The sequence below is a fragment of the Colobus angolensis genome, unplaced genomic scaffold (genome assembly GCF_000951035.1).
Source record: "Colobus angolensis palliatus isolate OR3802 unplaced genomic scaffold, Cang.pa_1.0 Scaffold278, whole genome shotgun sequence".
Classification (NCBI taxonomy): Eukaryota; Metazoa; Chordata; class Mammalia; order Primates; family Cercopithecidae; genus Colobus; species Colobus angolensis.
The window spans coordinates 395,388-423,284 of NW_012116021.1; the positions used below are offsets into that span (position 1 = coordinate 395,388).

General features: G+C 52.5%; 1 protein-coding gene and 1 pseudogene across 3 annotated transcripts; both read right to left on the minus strand.

Annotated features, from left to right (window-relative positions):
• Positions 1 to 136: 136 nt before the first annotated feature.
• SEMA4B (sema domain, immunoglobulin domain (Ig), transmembrane domain (TM) and short cytoplasmic domain, (semaphorin) 4B) lies at positions 137 to 27,897 on the minus strand. 2 transcript variants are annotated; one of them, XM_011948295.1, is made up of 15 exons: positions 27,875 to 27,897; positions 15,159 to 15,186; positions 12,503 to 12,666; positions 12,277 to 12,339; positions 10,177 to 10,275; positions 9,007 to 9,118; positions 8,620 to 8,733; positions 8,335 to 8,486; positions 6,346 to 6,527; positions 6,098 to 6,248; positions 4,915 to 5,125; positions 4,696 to 4,811; positions 4,265 to 4,431; positions 2,142 to 2,227; positions 137 to 1,880 (listed from the first exon to the last, which is right to left on the minus strand). In XM_011948295.1, the coding sequence occupies exons 5-15, from the start codon at positions 10,189 to 10,191 to the stop codon at positions 1,141 to 1,143; spliced, it is 2,046 nt and encodes a 681-aa protein (XP_011803685.1). In that variant the 5' UTR covers positions 10,192 to 10,275; positions 12,277 to 12,339; positions 12,503 to 12,666; positions 15,159 to 15,186; positions 27,875 to 27,897; the 3' UTR covers positions 137 to 1,140. The 2 variants fall into 2 exon arrangements, with proteins under 2 accessions (XP_011803685.1, XP_011803684.1); XM_011948294.1 differs by lacking the exon at positions 15,159 to 15,186.
• On the minus strand, positions 140 to 920 carry LOC105516234 (annotated as a pseudogene). Its single transcript, XR_001002454.1, has 2 exons — positions 905 to 920; positions 140 to 828 (listed from the first exon to the last, which is right to left on the minus strand). The product of XR_001002454.1 is annotated as an uncharacterized LOC105516234 (transcript).

A 27,897-nucleotide genomic window follows, 5' to 3' on the forward strand; every position in this document is an offset into this window, starting at 1 on the left:
CACAGGGAGATGTTGCTGGCCAGGCTAGGCTGACTGGCTCACTGGACCCTGCAGAGAGAAGGTTCAGAACCCCTCAGAACTCAGAAAACTAGACCAACCTCAAAAAGCAACTGTCCTTGAAGAGGAAGAGCCAGGATTAAACAATAATTCTTCAGACGTTATTAAAAAATGACATAAAGTGCATCTTATTAAAAAACATATAAAAACCACATAAATTCAGGGCCCCTGTGCTGGGCAGTGTTGATATCCCTTAAGAGTGGAGGAAGGTGAGGGATGGAGGGTGAATTGGGGACTGGGGAGAGGACCAGGGCACAGTTAGTTCCTCGTGTTTGAGTTCAAAAATGGAAAAGGTGGATGTGGTGGGAAGGGACACACGGGTTCTCACGCTAAGATGGAGGAAGGCAGGCAACAGTCTCTTCCTTGAATTCTGAGGGAAAGGCGTACATTGTCACTAAGCCTCTCCTGAGCTCACGCTGTCCTCTCGTGTGGCCACAGCCTGATACAGGCCGGAAAGGTCCAGGAGTTGGGTCCAAGCCCAGGATCCGGTGAGGGCTGCAGTGCCAACCTAGCCCTCTGGTCCCTGAGGTGGTAGGATGATGGCAGCAACAACTACATCCTCGGCCGGCTGGCAAGGCAGAACGCACGGAGCCCAAGCTGGTTCTGAATCTGCAGTGAGACAGGGCAGCCAGTGGCAGCAGGATAAGGCGGAAGGTGAAGAGGCCAGTTGGTGAGGGTTTCCAACTCTGTCTCAACCACTTTGGACGCATCCCCAGCGCCCCTGGGAACTGGAGCGGCCGTGTGCGCTGCATTCTATGTTGTCTCTTCCCTCTCACTCTAGTTTCACATTTTGAATTGTTTTTTAAACAAAAGGCTCAGTTTACATAAGGAGCACTGTTTCACCAACCTAGGCAGGCCCCCATATTTGGCCAGGACCTCTGAGGCCATGGCTGTTTGGGTGTCTGGGTAGCAGGAGCCTCGCTACTTGACTGGAGAGCAGCAGGCCCGCTGGCTCCAAGGCTCCCAAGGGCTGGGTACCACAGTTGTGTTCCACGAACAGCAGAGCGGAGGAGAGGTCCAGTTGACCCTCTCCGAGCTTTCACAGCCCCTGAAGCCAGGGCAGCGTCCTCTAGAAGTCGGCTCTCACACCACAGAGTCACGGATCTCTGAGCCAAGGCGGACTCGGGGCCGGGGGCACACCGGGGATACCTCCACGAAGCTGTCTTGGATGCTGAGTGGCCTCTTCTCTGACTCGGTGAAGACTCGGGCCCCCGGGGGGCTGTCTGACAGGGCCTGGTACCCTCGGTGATCAAGTGGGGTGCTAGGAGGGCCTAGGCCGTTGAGTGGGCGGGTCTCGGGGGGCAGCACCACAGGGCAGGTCTTAGGGTGCACGCTGGCACATTCCCCCTGCTTCAGGAAGACTTTCATGCTGTTCCGGTGCCGGTAGAGCAAGAATAAAACTGGGAACAGCACGGCTAGCACAAAGAGTGTGCACATCACCAGGAACTCCTTCCAGTAGGACTTGTCTGCACCCCAGCTGGCCTGGCCACCAGCTGGTGCACTCACACGCGATGTGCTGATGATGACGGGTATACTGCCACCCTGATCTGTTCGGTCTGCCACCCCGTCCTCTACCACCTCTGGGCAGTAGCTGGCTACCAGCTGCTGGAAGCCCTCCTCTAGTGACCAGCACTGGAACTCCCCCAGCTGTTGGGAGCCCACCAGCAGCAGGTCCCCAGTGGGTAGCACATGGCAGGAAGCCGAGGCATTGATAGGGGCCCCGTTGTGCAGCCAGAGTCGAGTCGCCAGGTTGGAGAGGAGTGGGCAGGCCAAAGTGTTCACTGTGTTGGGCTGGAATTGGACTTGCTCACATGGCTTCTCACCTGCAGGCAGAAAAGGCATGGGGTAGGGAGGTGCCAGTGTCCACAGTAGCTCCAAGCTCCCCTGCCTCCCTCTGGGCTATGCCCCTGGTGCCATGATGGGCAACTCTGGGGACCCCTGGGACTGAGTCTTCCTGGGGACCTGCTTACAGGGGTAGGGGGCGAGGATGTGAGGAAAGGCATTTACAACATCTGTGCCTGGGGGAGCCTTCCAAGCAGACTTGTCCCCACCTCTCTCCTCTGCCTTTTGAGGGGGCACCTCACCTGTTGGTACAAAAGACAGGGACACAACCGAAGAGGTGCTGCAAAGGTCCTTGGCATTGGCTCCCTCGATGTCCTGGATCCATGGCCTGAGGACCAGAGAGAATTCTGGAATTGGCCAGGAAGTCCGCCGAGCCCGCATCCCCTCACCCCTCACTGCAGACTTGGGCCTGGGCAAGGGCCTTTCCTGAGCTGATTCCCCACCCATGGGAGTCAGCATCTCCTCTGTCTACACACGTCAAGTCAAAGCTAAGATAACACTTCCTTTAATTACATAAACAGTATGTACCCTCAGTGGCCGGGCACGGTGGCTCACACCTGTAATCCCAGCACTTTGGGAGGCCAAGACTGGTAGATCACTTGAGCCCAGGAATTCAAGACAACCTGGGCAACATGGCGAGACCCCATCTCTACAAAAAATAGAAAAATTAGCCAGGCATGGTGGCGCACACCTGTGGTTCCACCTACTTGGGAGTCTGAGGATCGCTTGAGCCCAGGAGGTCAAGGCTGCAGTGAGCTGTAATCACACCACTACACTCCAGCCTGGGCAACACAGAGAGACCCTGTCTCAAAAAATAATAATAATAAATTGTATGTACCCTCAGAAAAATATTGGAAGGACAGCTGGGATCTGTATGTACAGATCTCTCTCTTTTTTTCTTTTTTTTTTCTTTGAGACAGAGTCTCACTCTGTCGCCTGGGCTGGAGTGCAGTGGCCGGATCTCAGCTCACTGCAAGCTCCGCCTCCCGGGTCTAGGCCATTCTCCTGCCTCAGCCTCCTGAGTAGCTGGGACTACAGGCGCCAGCCACCTTGCCCGGCTAGCTTTTTGTATTTTTTAGTAGAGACGGGGTTTCACTGTGTTAGCCAGGGTGGTCTCGAACTCCTGACCTCGTGATCCGCCCGTCTCGGCCTCCCAAAGTGCTGGGATTATAGGCTTGAGCCACTGCACCCGGCCTTCTTTTTTTTAATTAAAAAATTTTTTGATGTGTTCTCCTCTTTTTTTTAAAACAATGCACATGCATACATCTGTGTAATAAAAAATAAAGGACAGTAATTCTGGATACACTCAGGAGACAGATAACTCAACCAGGCATGAAGGATGAAAGCACTACAAAAATCACAGCATCTACCAGCCAGTGATCATGACAGTTTACATTCTGGGGTGTCCCTCCTGGCATATGCACCAAAACTCACTTGGTTTTTGTAAAAACTGACACCAGGTGTATTCATATGTGAAGCAAGAACACTACAAACAGGACAGTTCCCAATGTTATATAAAATATATGAGTATTTGGCCAGACACGGCGGCTCATGGCTGTAATCCCGGCACTTTGGGAGCCTAAGGTGGGTGGATCATTTGAGGTCAGGAGTTCGAGACCAGCCTGGCCAACGTGATGAAACCCTGCCTCCACTAAAAATACAAAAATTAGCCAGGTGTAGTGGCAGGCGCCTGTAATCCCAGCCTACTTGGGAGGCTGAGGCAGGAGAATTGCTTGAACCCAGGGGCAGAGGATGCAGTGAACGGAGACTGTGACACTGCACTCCAGCTTGGACAACAGAGCAAGACTCTGTCTCAAAAAAAAAAAAAAAAATGAAATGAAGTAAAATAAAATAAAATAAAATAAAAGGATTTTTGTTTTCTATACACATATGTAGTAAAATCTGAGAGGATAATATATCAAAATCTCACTGTGATTCTCTCTAGGTGGTGGGATGAGGGTAGTTTTTGTTTGTGTTCATCCCTATTTTCTAAATGAACATTTTATAACCCAAATAGGTTATTCTGAAACCAATTTTTACTGGGTTTGTTAATGGACCGTTTCACAGCCCTACTATACTAAAGCACGTTCACATGCTAATCCACATTTTTTCTTCAAGGCTTTTCAAAGTTGTGGTACTTCATACGTAACCAAATCATGTCCTCATTTTACAGGTAGCCAAGACAAACACATAACTTCCTGTCTGAATTGCACTTGAGAGGAAGCAGGAGAGCTAATTAATAATTATGCTGAGACAGCGGACATAAATGAGGCCATGTGGCAGTCCCGAGGAGGGCCCAGGATGGTGCTCTGAGGCCACCTGTGCAGCGCCGGACAGATGGGAAGGGGCCTTTGGGAATGCTCACCTGGTGGCCAGCTCAGGCTGGTAGAGACTGACGTGCTTGCAGCTGGAGCCGCTCCAAGCACAGTAAGGGTCCCGGGCGAGGAGGCAGTCCCCACAGCTCCGGTACAGGCTGCAGTTGGCCACGGGCACCTGGACTACGCCCGAGTGTGAAGCCGCATACAGCAGCCCCTGCACAGCCAGACACGGGGATGAGAAGTGGGCACGGGCAGCCAGGGCCATCACCCATGGCCACCCAGCTTGTATGCCTCCCAGAGCCACCCCCAAGAGGCCTGTTATGTAACTGGTGACCCCACTTTCTAATAGCTCATGACTGGATCCTGTATCTTTCCATCTTGCTGAGGCAAGGGAGGAGAAGCTGGGTGGGGACTGCTTGGTGCTCATGGAGGGCACCCCTGCAAGCACCCTGCCAGGTTTCCTCCTTGGCCTGCTCACCTTGTGGCTGTCTAGGAGCAGATTCTGCACAGGCTGTCCCGATGAGAAGATCTGCAGCTCCTCAATGATGTGCACCCGGGGGCCCACGCTCACCGCCTTGTGTAGCCGGCCGTCACCTGGGATGTAGACAGGACTCAGGCCCAGGGTGGACCGCACCGCCCATGACCCACTGGCCACGTGCACCCCTTCCCCTGAGCCTGCTCGGCTGCAGACACTCACCAGTGCCCAGGAAGAGGACATCGTAGGTGTGGTGCAAGCCAGGGACGCGGTGTACAGCCACACGCTGGTAGCGAGCCTGGGGCTGCAGCAGCAGCATGCGGCTTCGGACCTGCCCATCCATCAGGAAGTGGTCCTTGAGGAAGTTCAGCACACGGTCTGGGAGCTGCAGGGACGAGTTGATCTTCCTTTCCCGGGCACTGTTGGTGATGCACTAGAGGAGAAAGCAGCGGCGTGAGGCCAGCCATACCTGGGGGCAGCAGGCAGGATGGGGGCCCTGCTTCCCAGTGGACAGTAGCAGTGTCTGTCCCCCGGCCCGGAGCCAGGGCACATCCCTGGCAGTGCTCTACAGAGCCGGCGGGCACGTCTGAGGGAGCAAGGACAAAGCTCAGGGTATGGGGAAACCGAGTGCTTGGACGGCTTCCTTGCTGTGTCTCCTCCCCACCTACCACCCCAGCCTCATATGCCCAGGGGCCTCAAGAACCAGGACCACACTCCCTGCTCCTCCGCACCCCTCACCAGTGCTCTCAGGAAGCCCTGGCTGGGCAGAGCGCCCCAGCGCAGTCGGCAGTTCCTTCCTGCCCCACCTGGGGCTTCCTGAAATTCTGAGAGGTGCTCCACACCATCTGTCAGGGGCTCCAGCGGGACCCAGCTCCAGCTGCCCACAGCAATAACGGCTCGCTGACACACCCTCTTTTGGTTTCCCTCCCTCCTCCTCTCAACCTTCTTATTCCTTCATGCTGCTTCCTGGCATCACCTCCCTAATAAACTATTTGGCACATCTATCCTTGTCTCAAGGTCTGCTTTCAGGGTAGCCCGTTAGGCTAGAAGGGAGGAAGAAAGCACTATTTCCCCACAGCTTGCCCATTCAGTCACTTGATAATTAAATAAGCAGCTTGCAGCTGAGTAGGGGAGAGGCCCAAGTGAAGAGATGATTGTAGCAGCCCGCAGCAAGCACCCTGATGGGGACACACTTGTATCCTGCAACAGAACTGAAGACATTCTAACATTCATAGTTACCTCTAACCCAGTAGACAAAGCAGGCCTGGGCCTATGTCCCATATTAAAGATGAGAAAACAGAAAAGCCAAGTGATCTGCCCGAGGCTAGGCAGCCTTGGTTCCAGCATGGTGTGGGGACCCACATCTTCCTAGCACCCCTTCTGGGTACAGGGAGCCAGTACCCACCGCTCCAGGCCGGGGTGTGGGCACCGGGTGGGTCACAGTGTACCACTGCTGCGTCTCACGGTTCACCTCCTTGTAGAGGCCACTGAAGACCCTCTGCACGTCCTTCATGGTGAAGACGCAGACGGCAGAGCCTTCTGTAGTTCCCCTGTGCCTGCAGAGGAAATAACCAGATTAACCCAGGAGCCCTGGGGGCCCCAGTCCCAGCCACCCTTCACCCTTCCATCTCCAGCAAGGTCTGGGGACCCTACCACTGGGAAGTGAAGACTCCATAGAAAAGCGTGTCACGCCAGTCCTGGGGGCTGGGGCTCAGGGTGAAGACGTCCTGCAGCACATTGAAGGGGAAGCCATCGTCGGGCCGTGAGCACAGCAGTTGGGCCTTGAGGAAGGAGGTCCAGCGCTGCTGCAGCACCCGCTCTCCACCCTCATCACCCTGGAAGGAGAGGCGGAAGGGCTGGGCTTAGGCACACGCTGAGCCATGACAGGGATGCATGGCACAGGACTGCTTCGATGGACCCACCCCAGACACCAGGACTGAAGGGCAGGAGAAGGCCAGGACCAACTTCCATCTAAAGTCAGGAAGACCTGGAGGCAGTGTACACGTCCATCAGGAGCATGGTCCTTACCGTGACCAAGCAGAGCCTTCCTAAATATGGAAAGGAGGCTGCGATTCACTGCTGAGCAAATAAGGAAGCCAAAGGACCCCAAAACAGCCTAATACCATGTTCATGAGTGAGTTAATAATATAAGCACAAGGTCGGGACTGTACTTATATTATTAATGCCTGTAATCCCAGCACTTTGGGAGGCCAAGGGTGGTGGATCACTTGAGCTCAGGAGTTTGAGACCCTGTCTCTGCTAAAAAATACAAAAAAAGTAGCTGAGCATGGTGGTGCATGCTGGTAGTCCCAGCTACATGAGGCACTGAGGTGAGAGGATTGCTTGAGATTGGGCAGTGGAGGTTGCAGTGAAATCTCACCACTGTATGCCAGCCTGGGTGACAAAGTGAGACCCTGTCTCAAAAAGGAAAAAGTAAATAAATAAAAATAAATAAATAAATAAATACACAGTTACACATATGCAAAAAAAAAAAAAAAAAGACGAGGAGAGGGCATTCTAAAATGTTAACAGTGATTCCTTCCTGTGCTGGGGTGGTAGGGTGATAACACGAATAGTTCACATTTAGTCACTGCCCACCACATTTCTAAGAGCTTTACATGGATTAATTAAATTAATTCACATAACAACTCTGAGGTCAGTGTTATTATTCCTATTTAACAGACAAGGAAACTGTTAACTGAGGGGGTGAGGGACTTGCCCAAGATCCTAGGCCATCAGGGTTTGAACCTGGGCAGCTGGCCTCTGGGGTCTGTGCCATCCAGCTGATGCTACAGTGCCTCTTCATTTTGTAAGTGATTTTTGTGTGTACAGTTCTCTATTTTCACTTTTTTTTTTTTTTTTGGAGACAGAGTCTTGCTCTGTCACCCAGGCTGGAGTGCAATGGCACAATCTCGGCTCACTGCAACCTCCACCTCCCGGGTTCAAGTGATTCTCTTGCCACAGTCTCCCGAGTAGCTGGGATTACAGGCATGTGCCACCACACCCAGCTAACTTTTGTATTATTAGTAGAGACGGAGTTTAACCATGTTGGCCAGGCTGGTCTCAAACTCCTGACCTCAGGTGATCCACTCACATCGGCCTCCAAAAGTGCTGGGATTACAGGTGTGAGCCACCACGCCCGACTATTTTCACATTTTTTGAGTAAAAAAAAAAAAAAATGGCTGGGTGCAGTGGCTCATGCCTGCAATCCCAGCACTTTGGGAAGCCAACGTGGGTGGATCTTTTGAGCCCAGGAGTTTAAGACCAGCCCGGGCAACATGGTAAAACCCCATCTCTACAAAAAATACAAAAATTAGCCGGGTGTGTGGGCGCACACCTGTAGTCTCAGCTACTCGGGAGGCTGAGGTAGGAGAATCGCTTGAGGCCAGGAGGTCGAGGCTACAGTGAACCGTGATTGTGCCACTGCACTCCAGCCTGGGTGACAAAGCAAACATCCTGTCTAAAAAGAAAAAAAAAAAAAAGTAGTAAAATATTTTAATTTAAAAGGTGAGAGAGAAAAGCTGTTAGCCAAGCTGTACCCCCTGGGGGATGGGAAAGGCCATGCATGGATGTGGGTGATCTTGCAGCTGTGGAGCCTTTGAGGTCCCTAGGGTGGCCACCCTGTCGCCCCATTCCCCTCACCTTGCAGATGCGGGCAATGCGGGACACGATGGTGTTCTCAAAGAACTCAAATTCCTGGCCAGTCTCACTGAAGAAAAAGTAGATCTTGTCATCATCGCCTTGCAAGCTGCCCAGGCTCTCAGGAATGTAGGCTGAGGCCACAAAAGCTGGGTCTGTAGGGACCGGGTCAGGAGCTCAGAGTCAGCCCAGAAATCCTGGAGACAGGCCCTGCTGGGGGAAAGGGCCCCCTTCTAGGGCCCGGTGAACAGGATCCCTGCCCTCTGCATGGTGCCAAGAGGACTTCACCTTGCAGCCAGTTGAGGGAGCTCTCGGTCTTGGTGGGGCGAAGGCTTTGGCTCCGGGAGATGGCCGGGTCATTCCCTTGGAAGCTACTGACTGTTCCAGTGTAGAGCTCGCCATCTGCCAAGAAAACATTCCCATGGGAACGGGCTCTTCAGCACGGCCCCTTCTCCCTGCTCAGGACCCAGAGTGACCCCAGCACTGCCCGTTTTGCCTGTGGTGGGCAGAGAAGGAAGCTGGAGCTTGGGAAAACCAAACCTAAGGCAAGCCCATGGCCATTCTGTGCCCTTGGAAATAAGCATGGCATGAACCTAGCCTGTGCAGAGCTAGCCCTCTGGCCCTGCGTGCCCCCACATGGAACTTCAATGAACCCATCCTGCCCCCAACACTCACCAACCACCAGGGCCGTGGACTTGAAATTCGGGTCAAAGGGACAACGGCCCTTGCCATCTTCCAGGAGGACATTCCCCTTCTCGTCCCTTGCCAGGGTGAAGTTCTCCACGTTCTGCAGGAGGGTGGACACATGGGCTCAGGGGCACTCCAGGGAATGAGCAGCAGGCTTGGTGAGAAAGAGAGAGGTGTGCAGGAGAAAGCAACTCTACAGGCAGGTGAGGTGTACAGGACAGAAGGGGTCAGGTGTCAGGGAGGCTGTCCTGCTCCCCCAGGACACGGTGCCGAAGGGTTTGAACCCGGACAGTCGGCTTCCAGAGAGGCCTCACCCAGACACAGTGCCGCACTGTCTCACAGTGACCCGATGTGGGACACGTTATCAGACCCACCTGGCGGAGGAGGTGAGGCTTAGAAAATGATGTGAGCCTGGCAGGGCGCGGTGGCTCACGCCTGTAATCCCAGCACTTTGGGAGGCCGAGGCGGGCAGATCACAAGGTCAGGAGATCAAGACCATCCTGGCTAATATTGTGAAACCTTGTCTCTACTAAAAAATAGAAAAAATTAGCCAGGCATGGTGGCGGGCACCTGTAGTCCCAGCTACTCAAGAGGCTGAGGCAGGAGAATGGCGTGAACCCAGGAGGCGAAGCTTGCAGGGAGACGAGATCGCGCCACTGCACCTCAGCCTGGACGACGGAGCAAGACTCCATTTCAAAAAAAAAAAGAAAAAGAAAATGATGTGAGCCTGGAAGGGGCAGCAATGTGATTCAAACCCAGGCATGTCTGACCCCAAAGCTGGGCTCCAACCCACAGCATCAAATGCCACCCTCTGCTAGGGGTGTGTGCTGAGGAGGGGGTGTACAAGATAAGACAAGAGAATCAAGCAAAGGAGAGGGAGAGATGCTGGAAGAAGCAGGAGAGGGCAGCAAGGCCTGGGTGGGACAGGATCTTCATGGGTGAGTGACTGCATGCCTCCCTGCACAGGGAGACATGGCTGTCAGGGCTGAGCTTTGTGCCAGGGTGTGGGGCCTCAGGGCTCTTGGAGACCAGTGGTACCCAGAAACCTCCCTCTGGGCCCTGCCTTTCGCCAAGGGTCCATGCTAAAGAACAGGATCCCTGAGGCAGAAAGAGGGGCAGTTCCCAGGCCAGCCTCAGGGCTGAGGACAGGGCACTCACGATGTAGGTGCACATGGGGCTGAAGGCTGCTGTGCCACAGGTGAACAGGTGACTGCTGCTGAGTGGCAGGAGGATCTTGATGTAGTTTTGACAGTCGCGCTGGGGGAAGGAGTGAGGGGATATCAGTCCCATGCACAAGCACACCACCAGGTGGCACCGCTGAGCCCTCCCTACCACACCCAGGCCCGGCCACCGCTCCCAGGACTGGGGATGGGGCGCTCAAGTCCAGGAACAAAGAACCCACGGGTTTTCTGGGGGCACAGTGGAGTATGCATAGAGTGTGTGTGCTGCAGGGAGTCCAGGGGCTCAGCTAGTTTTGTGACTGGCAAACTTTCCTTCGGCCTAGGGGTGAAGGCACAGAATCCTACCCCCTTGAATTGTACTGGCCCCCAGGAACGCCCTCCTCAGAAGCCACAGGCTTCTGAAAGCCTTGAAAACCACAGGCCCCTCCCAACCAGGCAGGAAGCGGACGAAGCCACAGCCCAGAGCAAGAGGAATGCTCAGCCCTGAATCCTGAACCCCAGATTCATGCATCACCTTCAACGGGGTGTCTAACTGGCACCTGCAACCAAGCTTCTGGTCCTCCCTAAAACACATGCTTCCCCCTGAGATCTTGCCACTTTCATTAACTCTGTCTTGTCAGTCACTGAGGCCCTAACCCCAATCAGCCTTGACACTTCTTGTCGGTCATACCCTATAATTTCCCACCCAGAAATCCTGGTGGCTCCATCTTCAAAATGCATCTGGAATCTGAGCATTTCTCACTGGTTCGAGCCACCACCATCACTCGCTCCTCACTGCTCTCCCTCCTCCTGTCCTTCCCCATGGAGGCTACTCTACCACAGTAGCCAGAATGACCCTTTAGTACACAGGTGAGACCAGTCACATCTCTGCTCAGCCCTCCCCTGGCCTCCCAAATACCTCCCTCAGAGTGAAATCAAAAGTCCTGCCCCTCCTCCAGATATGCCACGGTCGGCTCCTTACCCTCTCCTGATCTTGGCTCAAATGTCACTTTTTTAAAGAAATATAACCTGACCACCTTATTCCACCCCACCCACCACCAATAACATTTGTAAACTGACTACTTTTTCTTTTTCTTTCTTTTTTCTTTTTTTGAAACACAGTCTCACTCTGTCACCCAGGCTGAAGTGCAGTGGTGCGATCTCGGCTCACTGCAACCTCTGCCTCCCAGGTTCAAGCAATTCTCCTGCTTCAGCCTCCTAGGTAGCTGGGGCTACAGGTGCCCGCCACCATGCCTGGCTAATGTTTTTTGTATTTTTAGTAGAGATGGGGTTTCACTATGTTGGCCAGGCTGGTCTCAAACTCCTGAGACCACTCAGGAGACCGTGAGGCGGAGACATTGTGATCCACCTGCCTCGGCCTCCCAAAGTGCTGGGATTACAGGCGTGAGCCACTGCACCAAGCCTGCTTTTTCACAATTAAATCTCCAGTACCTACAAGTACATGGACACAGTGGGTGCTTAATCAATGTTAGCTGAATAACAGAATGGCAGCCAGGGCTTGAACCTGTGTCTTGATCCCAAGTCCGGCACTCTTTTGCCCTCACCTTACCCAGCACCTGCTGCACTTAGGAGCAGGAGCAGGAGGTCTCTAGGGATGATGATGAGTCCTCCAGGAGAACCTGGGTTGAACCAGATTGCATCCTGTGCTCTGGCCAAAACCACATCAGAATCTGTCAGATGTGCTACATCAGGAATCATCTGCAGAGGGACACAACTCTCAACCTGCCCAGTCCCTGTTCATGCTGGAAGCTGACTTGTTAGTCCTTGTGTCTATGAGCCAGGTGCCTTACACCTATTAGCTTCCTGAATCCCCACTGTAAGCCCAGTGAGACCGGATCATTATCCTCATTTTACAGGTGGGCCCATTAAGGCTTAGAGAGGTGAATCTACTTGTCAAAGGTTGTAGAGACGTAAGTGTAGTGCTGGGACTCAAACCCAGGCCTGGCCATCTCAGAAGCTTATGCCCTTTCCACCCTGCCTGGCTGTATCTGCTCCCACCTCCCACCTCTGGCCTGGATGGAAGTCTACCATCCTCCATCCCTCCTGCAGCTCAGCTCCCTTCCAGGTGCGGGCTCACCTGTGGGTCCTTGCCCTTGAAGCTGCACTGCTGTTTCTTCTCTGCATCTGCACTCCAGAGCAGCTGGGGAATGAGAAAGGGGAAGGTAGTGGACAAAATGGAGGGTTTGCTGAGCCTCCCTCCTCTCCCATCGGCATCATCCTCAGACCAGAAGGTCAAGCTTCCAGTCCATCTTCCCTCTGCGGTCCTCTGCCCAGCCTAGCCAGCTCCAGGCAACATCTCTCACCTCCTGGTACTCCCCGCCTGGCAGGAAGCTGAGGTTGCTATTGAGTGCAAAGAGGGCCTCTCGAGCACCCACGTACAGGGTCCTGCCATCCCTGCTCAGCAGAAGGGCCGTGTAGTTGGAGATGTTTTCGGCTTCGAATCTAAGGAATGGCCGCTCTTCAGAGCCTGGGGAGAGGAAGATGGATATTATCTGGGGCCACCCCTCCCACGGGAAGCCTCTTAACACCAACCTCTAGATGGACTGATTTAAAGGAAGGTCATCAGCAAGACAAAGGGTAGCAAGGGGCTGAGGGCAGGGTATCAGGTTTGATGGGTGAGCAGCATTCCTGGACTCTCAAACATTGCATAAGAAACAATGCAGAGATGTATGTAAGAGAATACTTACTACGGCACCCTTCACATTAATAAAAAGCTGGAAACCTAAGAGTCCGTCCAACCAGAAGGGACCTTGCCAGAATCAATTGTGATGCCCCAATCCAACTGAATACTACACAGCTGGGGGAAAAAAAATGATGTATTAGAAGCTCCAGAAAAACAAGCAAGAAAGGCATGGTCAAAATATCAAGCAAACTAAAATATAAAGTGATGAGTTTTGAGCACATAATAGAATATTAAGAAAGGAAAATATATTTAACACTTTCCTTTGAGTAACATTAGACCCAAAGAGAAGAAAATGTAAGTGGGCCTTGCAGTGAATGTGATTTGCATTGACAGAGTAACGCAAATGTTCAGCACTGGTTTTTTTTTTTGAGACGAAGTCTCGCTCTGTCACCCAGGCCGGAGCGCAGTGGTATGATCTTGGCTCACTGCAACCTCCACCTCCCAGGTTCAAGCGATTCTCCCACCTCGGCCTCCCCAGTAGCTGGGATTACAGGCATGCACCATCACACCCAGCTTATTTGTATTTTTAGTGGCTATGGGGTTTCACCATGTTGGCCAGGCTGGTCTTGAACTCCTGAACTCAAGTGATCTGCCCACGTCAGCCTCCCAAAAAAGCAGTGGTCTTTAACTTTGAGACTGATGGTTATTACACAGAATGAGAGTGTTTTCAATTTTGACCTCAGAAACCAGAACTGACAACAGACAGACATCATAATATGGCAGCCGGGTTGTCACAAGCTGCTGTCAATGGCTAATGGAATAATAAATACAGGTCAAGAGTACTGTTTTATATTGCAAAGGTAACCAAATAAAGGAAGTGAATACAGTACGGTGACAGAATATGTTGCAGGGAGGAAGGGAAGGGAGATGTAAGTGAGGGCAAGTCAGGAAGTCAAATAAACCAAGAAATAGTGGTATAAGTATTTTACTTAAAAATATGGAGGAAATGGGCCGGATGCAGTGGCTCACGCCTATAATCCCAGCACTTTGGGAGGCTGAGGCAGGTGGATCACCTGAGGTTGGGAGTTTGAGACGAGCCTGACCAACATGGAGCCCGTCTCTACTAAAAATATAAAATTAGCAAGGCGTGGTAGTACATGCCTGTAATCCCAGCTACTCGGGAGGCTGAGGCAGGAGAATCGCTTGAACCTGGGATGCAGAAGTTGGGGTGAGCTGAGATCGCGCCATTGCACTCCAGCCTAGACAACAAGAGAGAAATTCCATCTCAAAAAGAAAAAAAAAAAATGGAGGAAATAATGGTAGAACAAGAACCCTAAGAACCCTAAATGATTAAAAGTCCCTTTTAAATTGGCCTGGGGCGGGAGAGGACACATGTTTTTGTTTGTTATAATAAGCCCTTCTATACTTAAAAAAATATATATATATATACGTGCATGTCTCCTTGATAAAAATTTTTATTTATTTTTTGAGACTGAGTCTCACACTGTTGCCCAGGCTGGAGTGCACTGGCATGATCTCAGCTCACTGCAACCTCTACCCTCCAGGTTCAAGCAATTCTCCTGCCCCAGCCTCCCGAGTAGCTGGGATTGCAGGCATGTGCCACTATGCCCGGCTAATTTTTGTATTTTTAGTAGAGACAGGGTTTTGCCATGTTGGCCAGGCTGGTCTTGAACTCCTGGCTTCAAGCAATCCACCCGCCTTAGCCTCCCAAAGTGCTGGGATTACAGGTGTGGGCCACTGCACCCAGACCTTGGTACACATTTTAAATATCTTTTGTTTTTGCAGAATAACAACAAGGAGAGAGACAAATTATCTACCACTAAGTGAAAATTAAGGTTATATTTACAGTATATATGGTCAAATCCTATTTTGGGAAAAATATAAGCATAGAAAAAAAATCCAGAAGGATGTATCACAAAATACTAAACCATGGGCTTCCTGGTAGAATTATAGGTAGCATTCTTTTCTTTTTTACTTATTATCATTTTTAGATTCTATAATAAGCAGGTTATCCTTATAAGATGTGAAATATATAAATTAGAGAAGAAAAAAAAAAAAAGAAACACACACACTTACCCACCAGGGTACTGTTTATGCTTTGGGTAACTAATGGGTTTGGAGAGCAATTATTTTTAAAATTCTAAGCAGCTGATGAGAACAGAAAAGTAAGTAAAGAGCAGCACCCTGATCAACCTCAGGCACGCTGTAGCTGACCAGTGGGTCATGACCACACAAACACTCTCCCAAAGCTGAGGAAGCAAAAAGTGCAACATGCCCAACCAAGCAGCTGTGAAGATGACTTCATGTGTGTTTACCTGTGGAGTGTTTTTACATACCCCCAGCCTGGTTCCATAAAGGGTGAGGAGACATGAAGAAAAGAAAGTAGTGAAATATAAACATTAAAATTAGGAGCAGAGAAAACCCAAATCTGAAGAAAAACATCTCAACCAGCAAGGAAGTAAAAATTCACACAAGTAGGTCATTGAGTCTGCACACAGCTGGTAGAGAACGGCTGCGCCTTTAGTGCTAAGCCTCCTGGTGGCCAAAGAAAAATGGGAAATGAAGCTACTCCATCCTCAATGTCCATAAGGGGGCACACATAGCAGCCGTTTGCGTTTGCGGGAAGCTCGGCCTTTTTTTTTTTTTTTTTGAGACGGAGTTTTGCTATTGTTGCCCAGGCTGGAGCGCAGTGGCATGATCTTGGCTCACCGCAACCTCTGCCTCCCAGGTTCAAGTGATTCTCCTGCCTCAGCCTCCTGAGTAGCTGGGATTACAGGCATGAGTCACCATGCCCGGCAAATTTTGTATTTTTAGTAGAGACGGGGTTTCTCCATGTTGGTCAGGCTGGTCTCGAACTCCTGACCTCAGGTGATCCGCCTGCCTTGGCCTCCGAAATTGCTGGAATTACAGGCATGAGCCACCATGCCCAGCAGCTCAGCCTCTTTTTTTTTTTTTTGAGATGGAGTTTTGCTCTTGTTGCCCAGGCTGGAGTGCAATGGTGTAAACTACACCTCTCAGGTTCAAGCGATTCTCCTGCCTCAGCCTCCCAAGGAGCTGGGATTACAGGTGCCCACCACCATGCCTGGCTAATTTTTAGTAAAGACAGGGTTTCACCATGTTGGCCAGGCTGGTCTCGTGACTTCAGGTGATCTGCCCGCCTTAGCCTCCCAAAGCGCTGGGATTATGGGTGTGAGCCACTGTGCCCAGCTGAAGCTCAGCTTTACACCTGGCAGCAAATGAGGAAGGAAGCCCTCGGGTGGGGGTGACACTAGTCAACAGGAAGACGGGGGTCAGGTGGCTGAGCCACCGCACCCGGCCCTCAAGTAGGCGCTTCTGTTAGGCAGCAGAGGCATCATCTCACTGAGCTGTACATTCTCATACATGTCACAGGAGGAATGAGACATATAAAGATAACAGGAGTCTCATGAGTGAGACCAGGACAAACAGATACTGCGGTTCCTCCTCATCTTTTGGATTTTTCCAGAGTTACCTGGAAACGAGGGCTGGTTCAGATAAGCTGGTTGCCCATGCTTATCTACCTGCAGAAGAGCCACCTGGGCGGGCCCTGTAAGTCTGGGCAGCAGACCGCCCTTGGAATCTGTCCAGACACAGAAATGCCAAGGATCAGAGATAAGCCTCAGTCCCAGGTGGCAATTCAACCCCACTTACGACTGGGAGAAGGGGTGGAAACCTGCCTTGGGCACTATAGACAGAGTGCAGCCCTACAGACCAGCCAGCCCCTGGTTCAGCCCAGGCCTCCAGCCCTCCAGCCATGCGAGGAGTAGAGTGAATGGAATGACAAAGGGACAGAAAGTGGAATGTGCCTTGGAGAGGCGGGTGAAGGGCCCCTTAACCAGGCTTTCTCCTTCTGGGGCTTCCCTTCCATACTTGCCCTCATCTCTCTGCCCTGAGACTCCGACTGAAAGCCATGGTGTGCAGAGTAGAGTTACAGACCTGGGTTCAAAGCCATCCTCTACCACTTACTAGCTGTGTGCCACCAGGACACGCCACTTAACCTCTCAAAGCCCCATTTTCCTTATCTGTAAAATGGGGAAAATAATAACACTTTGCCTCATGGGGTTGTTATTAGAAAAAATTAGATTACGCATGTAAATAATAATATACATAATAACCCACATTTACTGAGACAGCTTTGCTCAAAACAATGTTGCACATGGTTTGCAGTGGGGCACGGTGTCTGGCACACGACCAACACTCAATGAGTGACTCAAAAACAAAATCCAAAACCCCGCAGGAAAATCTAGCCTGGTGAGAGCTGCCAGAGGGGCAGGGCTCCTTGGGGGAGCTGGGCCTCCCTCATCCGGGGGGTTCACGAACTTAGCCTGGGAGATTCTAACTTAGGCACACACCTGGTCATGTGAGGGTCTCAAGGCCAAAGCCAGAGAGCATCAGCTCAGAAACAGAGACTTGTGTGTCACAGGCTCATGTTGTGGGTGTGAGCTGGTCTGTGCTCAGTGTGAGTGGTGTTACTGTCTAAGGGCCCAGGTGCTTGGGTCACCTCCAGAGTGACTGCAGACGTCTGTGCAGGGCCCTGCCTGAGCTTGCCTGTGGTGTGTGTGTGTGTACACGGTACCGCAGGGCTTGTCCACGCTTGCGCACTCACTCCTAGGTGCTCTTTGTGCAGGGGTGATGGGGAGAGGGTGTTTCTGCACTTTACTTCCTGCGAGGGACTGGTGCACCTTGGGGTCAGTCTTAGCTTTTATGCTCTCCGTTGTGCTAGAGCGTCTCGCTCGCTCTCCTGGGCTGCCTGTGCTGCTCGGACATCCTCCAAATCCATCTATCCAGTGGGTTAGTCCAGTATGAAGAAAGCAGGACACGCCGAGGCTGCAGCCAGTTTTCCTGCTCAGGATGAACCCTCTCCCTCCACCCCGACAGGCTTCAGCCAGGGGCTTCTCCAGGGCCAATGCATCCCACTAGGCAGATCATCCTTCAAGAAGGCAGAATGGGGCTGGTCTGGGGCTGCCGTGTCCCTCCCTGGAGGGAGACAGCATATGGAGTGGGCACATAAGACCTGCAGGGTCCCCACTCCCTACCCCAGGAAGTGGGGCTCTGAGTAGGAAGTGATGTGGGAATACTCAGCCCCTAGCCCCATGTAAGGGTCCTCCTTCCCTGTGACTCAGCCGGAAGCCTGGAGCTCTCTGGGGTTAGACAGGAATAGGGCTCGGCACCATCCCCACCCTGGGCAGTCCCCACCCCGGGCCAGCCAGCGAGCTGTAGCAGCGCTGTGACTCAGAGCCCCACCCCACCTTTCTCTCTACTGTGGCTCCGGGCTCGGCAGCAAGACGCTGACCTGGCCCTAACATCCCACCCGCTACAGGCCCCAGCAGGATCAGGCCAGAAAACACCAGTTTCCCTGTGGAGTCGGTGGGGAAGGGGCCTCCAATGCAAGGAGGCAGCCAGTGGCCTCCCCCACTTTCAGAAAGGGGTCTGGGTGGGACAAGTCCCCAGAGAGCCTCCTGAAAGACTGTTGTAGCCCTTCGTCCCCAGGGATGTCACAACTTAAGTCACCAGAACCTTGGACCCACTTATCCCAGCAGCAGCCCCACCTCCAGGGCAGGAGTGCTGACAGGGCCGCAGTCAGCAGGAAACTGGGACACACAGCCAACCTGGGTGCACTTCCTTCCTCCACACGGCCCTGCCTGTGCTGGGCAGGGCAGCCACCTCTTCCTCATGGAGCATGGAGGAGGGGGCCACATTCTGCTGACACCAGCCCAGTGCCAGAGTCAAGTCCCTCGTTGGGGATGTTGTGTGCCAAGGGTCCTCCCATGGACTGAGGTCACCAAGAAAGTGGCAACGAGGGCAAGGCAACCCGGCCTCACAGCATCTGTGCTCCTGGGGCATGTCCTGGAAAGCCACTGCTACAGCCCCAAGTGGGCAGACCAAGAGCCTCTGCCGGAACCCCCAGGCAGTCCCAGCCCCGACCTAGGGCCTGTGCCATGGCTGCACACACCACCGCTGTCACCTTAGGAGACTGCCTGCTGCCTGCCTGCTCACAGGCCTACCCAGGGCCAGCTCAATCTCTCTGCTCAGGGGCTGGCTCCCCACTAACAACTCCGCTCCTAGGGCCTCTGCCCTGGCTCTGCCTTCCTGCCTTTATAGATGTCTCCACTTCTTCCAAGGAAATCGGGGTCATCAGGCATAAACAACCTCAACTTCCCGTCCCCATCTCCTCAGAGACCAAATCCTATGTGACCAACTCTACCTCTCAGAAAGCAGTTTTTGTTCCAATGTCCATTCTAGAAATTTTTTGTGCCTCCCTCCACCTGCCTTAGACAAGCTCCCAAAGAGAACAGCCACCCCATGCCATCTCTGCCTCTCACCTTCCACTCCCGCCTCCACAGAAGTTGGGCCTCAGCCAGCCCCATGCTCAGCAGGGACAGCCCTGCCAAGAGCCCAGGGATCGCCTCGCTGCCAGACCCCAGACACGGGTGATGCCGCCCCATCCTCTAGGTGTCTGTGCCCCCAGTCTCAAGCATCACCCCGTGTCTCCCTCACATGCCTTCTGGGTCTCCAGCCCTCAAAGAGCTAAAGTATGTAAGCACCTCCTCAGCCCTTTAAATGGATTAAGTCGTGCCATCCTCACAAGGCTGCTGTGGTTTATTACCTCCGTTTCAGGTGTGAGTCAGCCCTGGGAGGAGTGGTGGGGATGCCATCTGACCCTGGGCCACCTGGCTGCAGAGTCTGTGTCGCTGACCACCCTCCCGCCTCAGGCTTTGCTCCTGAATGTTCTTACTCTCTGGGTCCGTCCGCTCTTGGCCCTGCTCCTTTTACTCCATTCAAGCTCCTGGGTCCATGCTCATCACGTCGATGACATGGATGCTGGCGATCCCCAAATCTCTTCATCCAAGTGCAGATCTTTCTCTAATACACCAGACCCCACAGTGCAGGAGGGCTTCTGTGGGTGCTTCCCACCACCTCACTGCCCCGTTCCAGTCCCACTCCCTGGCTTGGGATTTTGTGTCTGTGTGTGGCACCACTCACCTGGGTGTCTCACCATCCTTCTCCCTCTCCCTCCTAAGTCCAGTCTATAATCAAATCCTGCCAATTTTCTCTCAATATTTTCCACGTCCATTCCCCTTACCATCCCCACTACCACAGTCCTGAGCCAGGCACCATCCTCTCTCACCCAGGCCACCACCACAGCAGCCTCCCAACCAGCCTCCCGCCTCCAGGCCAGCTGCTATGCTGCAGCCAGAGGGCTGTCTGGGAGCCGTCACTGTTCTGCCTAAAAACTTCAATAGCGCCCCGTCATCTGAGGTCCTAACTTGCCAGCCTTTGCCACCCACCCACCTCCTGGTTCAACCAAGTGACATGGAACTGCAAATCAAGGGCCCATTTCTCATCTCCGGTCTGTTCAGGAAGTCCCCTCCGCCCAGAAGGCTTTCCTTTTGACTAACTCACACTCATCCTTTGAGACTCAGCTCAGTTCCACCTCCTCCAGGAGGCCTTCCTGAATCTCCAGCTGGGCAAGGGCCCTTCTCCGTATGCCCATCATTTCCTGTTCACATGTCTTGCAGGGCACTGGTGACACTGTCTGATGATGGCAATGTTTGATGTTTGATGATGATGATGATGGTCTGATGGTCTATCTGTGCTCTTTCTTTCTTTTTTTTCAAGACAGTCTTGCTCTGTCGCCCAGGCTGGAGTGCAATGGCATGATCTTGGCTCACTGCAACCTCCGCCTCCTGGGTTCAAGCAATTCTTCCGCCTCAGCCTCAGCCTCCCGAATAGCCGGAATTACAGGCACCCACCATCATGCCTGGCTAATTTTTGTTTGTTTTTTATTCTATTTTATTTTTTTTTAGTAGAGATGTAATCCCAAACTGTTGGGATTACAGGCATGAGCCACCATGCCTGGCCTTTGCGCTCTCTCTTCCACCAAGTTGAGAGCACTTTCAAGATCAAGACCATGTCTTATTCATGTTTGTATCAACTGGTCAGGCGGGCTCCCAGCAGTTGTTCCATAAACGTTTGTTGACCGAACGAATGAATGACACAGTCCCAGTCAGAATGCCCCAGCCCAGAGAGGGGCCCCAGATAAAAATGGGGGAATGTGGAGGTCTTGAAGCTTCATACTCACAAAATTGTGTCTGAGAAGCACTGCTTCCACTCTGACCCCTCCCAAAAGCACTGAACACATAGAAGTATAACAGCTGACAGGAGTTTGACTTAGGAAGTTTTAAATATTAGCAACTAATTAAAATTTTTCTTTTTTTTTTTTTTTTTTGAGACAGAGTTTTGCTCTTGTAGCCCAGGCTGGAGTACAATGGCACAATCTCGGCTCACTGCAACCCCTGTCTCCCAGGTTCAAGCAATTCTCCTCCCTTAGCCCCCTGAGTAGCTGGGATTACAGGTGCCAGCCACTATGCCCAGCTAATTTTTCTATTTTTAGTAGAGATGGGGTTTCACCATGTTGGCCAGGCTGGTCTCGAACTCCTGACCTCAGGTGATCCACCCGCCTCAGCCTCCCAAAGTGCTGGGATTACAGGTGTGAGTTACCGCACCTGGCCTAATTAAAATTTTTCTAAAGAACTTGGAAGTCAAACAAAATATATCCCCAGGCTGGCTGTGACCCACTACCCCTCAGTCTGTAAACTTTTGTCTGAGACGTGTGCCCCAGTCTCCTGTGTGCCACATTCCTGACCAAGTCTGCCAGCTCTGCCTATTTCCAACCATGGCCATGCCATGCCGTGCCACCAGGGTCCTCGGCTGGATCCCTTGCCCCATCTAGACTAACCTCAACAGATTTCTTTACTAGATGGAAATGTATCTGCAATTATTCAAGGGCTGAGGCAGGTCATCTTGCTGCTTTTGTACGATTCACAGGTGAAGCAGGAGGCAGCTGTTCTAACGGAAAGAATGTGGTTGCTGAATCGAGAACTGTGGCCCAAGGCTTGGTCCCAAACTCTTCTATAGCTGCATGACCTTGGTAATGAGTTAGCTTCACTGAGCTTTGGTTTCCTCATCTGCATGAGATAAAGCAATACACTTCCATATCCAACAGCGGTGCCGCAATGGCTGCTTTTCTTTGCTCTTCCTGTTGGCCCCCTTCCTAGAGGATGGGCCAAAAGGTGCCAAAAAAAGAGGACACAAGTAGGCTAATTTGGCTTCTCTTTAGGAGTATGATAAAATGATGGCTTCTGTCTCCTACCTACCATCCCACTGAAACTCCCTCACCACAGGCCCCCCACCTCTCTGAAGCCTGTTAGACTACAGGATGGGCTTCCAGATGGATCCAGGAGTGCAGAATAGAGCTTCCATGCACAACAGGTCAGATCACAGGCCTGAGAGGCAGAACTCTAGCAGTTGAACAAAACATTCCACCTCTGTGTATTACTCTGTAGTCACTACTCTTCTGTGACTATCTCTGCCACAGGGCAGGAGCCAGCCCTTAAGAGTTCCAGTATTCAGTGCCCAGAAGAGGGTCGATGGTGAGCTAACAAGTATAGAGCCAGTGTGGGCACCAGGCGCTTTTTTTTTTTTTTTTTGTAAGTCAAAGATGTTTTCTTCATTTCTTGCATTTGAAGCGCTCTCCGATGACATCCATGGCCTGAGACTCCTTGCCACAGTCCTTAACTACTATACAACTGCAACCAACCACTTTATGGGGTTTCCCCTCTCTGTCAGTTTGACAGAGGCCTACCCATTCCCCCCTTTTTTTGTTGTCATCAACCTTAATTAGGTTGATTTGGCGCTCAGTACAAAGGGCCTCCGCCAACTTGACATACACAGTCTCATCACAGTTGGATGCAAGCACACAAAGATGGGCTTCGTGCTTGTCTAAGGCTTTGGCAGCTTCACGAATTCCATGTGCTAGGCCATTGTGGATGAGGCTGTCTTTAGCACCTTTTGTAAAGCAGTATTAATGTCCATTACACCTCCAGCAGCAATGCCTTTCTCGGCCATGGCAGTGGGTTATGGGTGAAGCAGAATCGTGAATGCACCCGAGCCCGAGCCTCCGTCTCTGCACAACTTGGTGGCAGCAGGGAAAGAGCCACCAGGCTTTTAATTATCTTATCTTATAGACAGGATAGCTGTCCTGCTCCCAGCACACGGAGGACAGAATGTAAAGAGGAGGGGCAGGGAGACCAGCTGGGGAAAAACAGAGAATGCAGTCCAAGGGAGTAGATTTCCCAAAAAGCTAATCTGAGGGAAGGCAGGCCTCGACCACTGGAGTCTCACGTTGTGTTGTTCCTCTTCCCCCTGATCCCCAGGGAGGGCCACATCATAGGCCCCCTGAGTCCTGTGCCAGCCTGAGCACCCATGGGGGTGGAGTGAGAGGCAACAGGCTCTAAGAAGATAAAGGAAGGAGTGATTGATGACAAGACCCAAGTCTAGCCTTTTCTCCAGGCCTCGTGCCACCCTCTGTCTCTTGCCTAGAGGATGAACATGCTGGTATATCCAGATGTGCCCCAAAAGTTGTGCAAGTTTACAGCTTTCCTGGGTTGGCAAATAGGTATTTCAACACCAGCTGGATGTGGGTTGTGCAGAAGGCAGAGCAGAACCAGTGAGGGGCAGGCAGGGAGAGGCATGTCCAGCCCCATGCAGAAGAGGTTCTTCAGGCAAAGGAGGACTGTGAAAAGGCTGAATCAGAAGCACTTAATAACTGGGCTATAATTAAGGACCCCTGATAATGACCTCCAATCAGTCCCTGCGGGCCTTGCTTTGTCTTTTCTACCAGGGCAGGCGCTAAGCCCTACAGGCTTGGCACCTAGCAGAGGGACTGCATACCACCAGTGTGCACCAAAATGGATGCAAATAACCTCACCAAGCAAGGCTGGCAGAGGATTTCTAGCACAACAAATCAGAAGCTACCTTTTTACCATAGACGCAGCACGTGCCAGGCACCATGCCAAACACTTTACATACATTATTTCATGTAATCCTCTCAGAACACTGTGAAGATGGCCATTATTCCTATCTTGCTAATGTGAAAATGGGCCTGGAGAAGACTGGGAGCTTGCCCCAGGTTGTGCAGTTAGTAAGGGTGGCAAGCTACTTTATAAAGCCAGGCTCTGAGCATCCACAGTTAGAGCGCCTTCCACTTGCCTCTGCAGAGCCAGAGAGATGCCGGCCCATAGGACAGAGCTGGAGACAAACGTTCATGTCCAGTTGAGACCATGTCAAGGAGGGAAGCCAGTAACCGGGGTGAGGGCTCAACAAGCGACCAGCATCAAGGCTTCCCAGGGCAGCCTTGACCCTGGCTGCCTCCTCCAGGGCCAGAGGGCAAGCAGCTGATTTGTACCAAATGCCCCATTCTCTCTGCTCAATGGGGTTTTGTTGACTGCAGTTTGCAGGCCTACAGATTTCTGTCCAATCTGCTTCAGAAATACTGCATCCAGAGCTTTCCCGCCTGGCACTTCTGGGGCAGGAGGGAATTAATAACTCCCTTTAAGGCTGGGCGTGGTGGCTCATGCCTGTAATCCCAGCACTTTGGGAGGCCAAGATGGGCAGATCACCTAAGGTCAGGAGTTCAAGACCAGCCTGGCCAACATGGTGAAATTCCATATCTACAAAAATACAAAACTTAGCTAGGCATGGTGACAGGCACCTGTAGTCTCAGTTGCTCGAGAGGCTGAGGCAGGAGAATCACTTGAACCTTGGAGGTAGAGGCTGCAGTGAGCCGAGATGGCGCCACTGCACTCCAGCCTGGGAGACAGTGAAACTCCATCTCAAAATAATAATAATAATAATTCCCTTTAAGTGTCCAAATAAGGTGGCCCAACAAGACTTTGGAGGACCATGAGAGCGGGTGTGTTTTGTTTCTCCCCACATGGCCAGGCTGGGAGGCACTGGGTGCCATTGCTTCTACTCAGCACCACTCCAGCTCCTGACTGAGGCTTTGGTCATGCAGCTCTGCATGGTAGTTCCAACACAAGAGAACCCAAATTCCACACGCTTCTTTGAAGCATTCCTTTCAGAGACTTCCAGCTGACTGTGGAGCCCCTAGTGGCTGTCCCCCCATCCTCCTCCCACTACTGGCCACTGGGCGAGGCCACAAATAGGTCCCCTGCATCTTAAGCACCCCAGGAATGTGCTGTTCATCAACAATAATTAGGGTTCCCTATGAAGGACCCCAGATGCAGGGCAAGCTGGACGCTCCACTTCAAGGGATTTTGTTTTAAACCACAGACATAGCCCCACTGTCCCTAGGCATCTGGGTCCTTATGGGGTGTGGGTGGGAATTCAGTAGAGGAGTGAGTGGCAGGAGGAAAGGGAGGTGTGTCATCTCCAGTTCCATGACCCTTTTTCCTAAGATGCATGTGAGGGAGGGCACTAGGGCCCTGGACCCGGCGTCCGATGGTCACCACGAGCCTGCCCAGGATGGGCACACTGCCAGGAACATCTAATGAGCCCCCTGGGATGAGGCAGGAAACCGCCTTAGGCCACACTCAAGGGTGAGCCTGTTCAGTTACCAGGGCATTCCCCTCCCGGACCCCCAGCCAGTCCTAGGACCTGCACGTAGGTAAGAGTGGGAGGTGGGTATGAGGGCCAGGAGGAAGCCCAGAGAGGGGGCACTCCAGGGTATAGTGGCAACTCAGTAGAGTCTAGATACGTGCTCACAAGTTCAGGTAGCTGGGTGCTGCTACACTATTCCAGGGTTTTGGTGGGACTGGAAAAATGGGCCACTCTGGGCAGACCTAGCCCCAAGAACATAGCAGAAGGGGTCTTTTGCTCCAGGATTCCCAGGTTGGAGAGCTGAGTGTGGACTGCATTTCAGGTCCTCTCAGCCTTCAGCTGGGCACTTTGGTACAGTGCACAAAATGCAAGTCCGCCTACAGCAGCCCTGACAGGTGAATGCTGGCGTGTGACAGAAGTCTGAGAACAGTCACAGGCTTGTAGAAGTGGGCCAGGTCCTACAGGTGCATGGGTAATAATAACCAAGTATTCTAGCTGCTCCTCGGGAAGCAGGTCCCCTCGATGCCCCTACTGCTCTCCAGTTTTGCCTTCTAGCTACCCTGTCATTGTACCATCCAGTTCCAGAGTTGGACATGAAACCTACTGTCGGCCGGGCGCGGTGGCTCAACCCTGTAATCCCAGCACTTTGGGAGGCCGAGACGGGCGGATCACGAGGTCAGGAGATCGAGACCATCCTGGCTAACATGGTGAAACCCTGTCTCTACTAAAAAATACAAAAAACTAGCCGGGCGAGGTGGCGGGCGCCTGTAGTCCCAGCTACTCGGGAGGTTGAGGCAGGAGAATGGCGTAAACCCGGGAGGCGGAGCTTGCAGTGAGCTGAGATCCGGCCACTGCACTCCAGCCTGGGCGACAGAGCGAGACTCCGTCTCAAAAAAAAAAAAAAAAAAAAAAAAAAAGAAACCTACTGTCTTTTGACATGGTCCCATGAGCTAGCCCAGCTTTCCCAAGGACATAAGTGGAGTCCATTGGAGCATCTGCCCCCATCTCACCTTGCCTTCTCCCAAAAATGAGAGGGTCTGAGGGCAAACGGAGTTGTGGCCACAACAGAAGTAGCAACGCAGCAGGCCTGGGGCTGGTTACACCTGTTTATCCTGACTTCACAAGCTGAAGCACCCAAGGGGCTACAGTCAAACTAACACCCCAATCCTGTCCTAACCCCAGACAGAATCACCCCAGATCTGGGCGGGATGTACAGGAATAAACTCTGAGCTGAATAACACTCATTCAGCGGTTCCTGTACCAGGCCCTGTCCCAACGACTTTTCAAACACGAGCTGATTTAATCCTCACTACCTTAAGGTAGGTTCTATTATTATACCTGTTTTACAGTTGAAGAAATCAAGACCCAGAAACTTTAAGTAGCCTGCTCAAGGTCACACGGTTACTAAGTGGCTGAGGTAGCATTTGAACGCAGGTCATCTGCAATATTTCAGACAGGGGTTCAGATAGGGTTACTTGAAGCCACTAGGGCCCTGCCTTAATTTAAGTGCTGATTCTACTATTTTCTTTTGTAAATAGGATGCTTTCGCGGGGGGGGGGGGGGGATGCTGTGAGGAGATGGAAGTCTGGGACAGTTTCAGTCTGTAACCTCTAATTTATACATGCTTTATTCCAATTTAGACAATATGACAACCAACAAGTTAAAGGGCTTGCGGATACAACATCTGTTGGGAACTTATAAACTTCATATCCGAGTAACACACCTTGCAAGGCACCTATGACTCTGCCTATTTTGCATCTGAGGAAAGTGGGGCACTGGGAGCAGAAGGCACTTACTTGCCCAGTGGAAGAAATGGGCTTGGGATCCAGAACCCTCTGAATCCAAAGCCCAAGTGTCCCAAGAAGAGCTGGAGAAGCAACCGGATGGAAGGGAAAAGGAGAGGGAAGGGCACAGGGCTGAAACAGGAGGTGGCCACAGAAGCAGATGTGAGTACCAGGAAAGGAACCCAGACAACCAGGATGCTACTCCCAGATCACTCTGAGGAGGGGTCGCGCCCAGGACTTGGGAATGTCAGCACCCAGAGCTGCCCCTATCCGCAGTCTGGTCGCTCCCGGGGCCTGGAGGTCTCTCCATGCTGGGGCTTGGGGCTGCACTGGCAAGCCAGGGATGGAGGGGCGGAGAGGGAGGATCGGGCTCCCGCCCGCCCCACCACAGCTCCCGGCCCTGCTGCGACTTGCTGGGAATGCCAGAACCCCAGTGTTTATAGGACTGCAAGCACTGGCCTCCCTCTACCCCCAGCCGCCATCGGGGGCGGCACCGCGGTCGGCTCTGGTCAGCATCAAAGACAAGTAGATGGACAGGCAGACCCCGCCGAAAGTGCATCCTCCTAAGGGAACTAGCGGGGACGACAGAGCGGGCTAGACCCCATTCCTGCCCAGAAAGAAAACTGAAGAAAGGGGCCCGCAGCCCCACAGCTTCCCTCTCCTCTCCCTCCCTGAGCGCAGCGCTTTGAAAAAAGAAGGGGTCCTAATGGACCCCGTGCCTCCGACAGGTCCCCTCCTTGGTCCTTTGTCACGGTCACCTCCGCACGAGGCACGTCCCCGGCAGCCCTCCTTCCCCCGGTCCGCGCCCCCGGGTCCCCGGCACTCACCCAGCGGCAGGCTGATCCGGGGG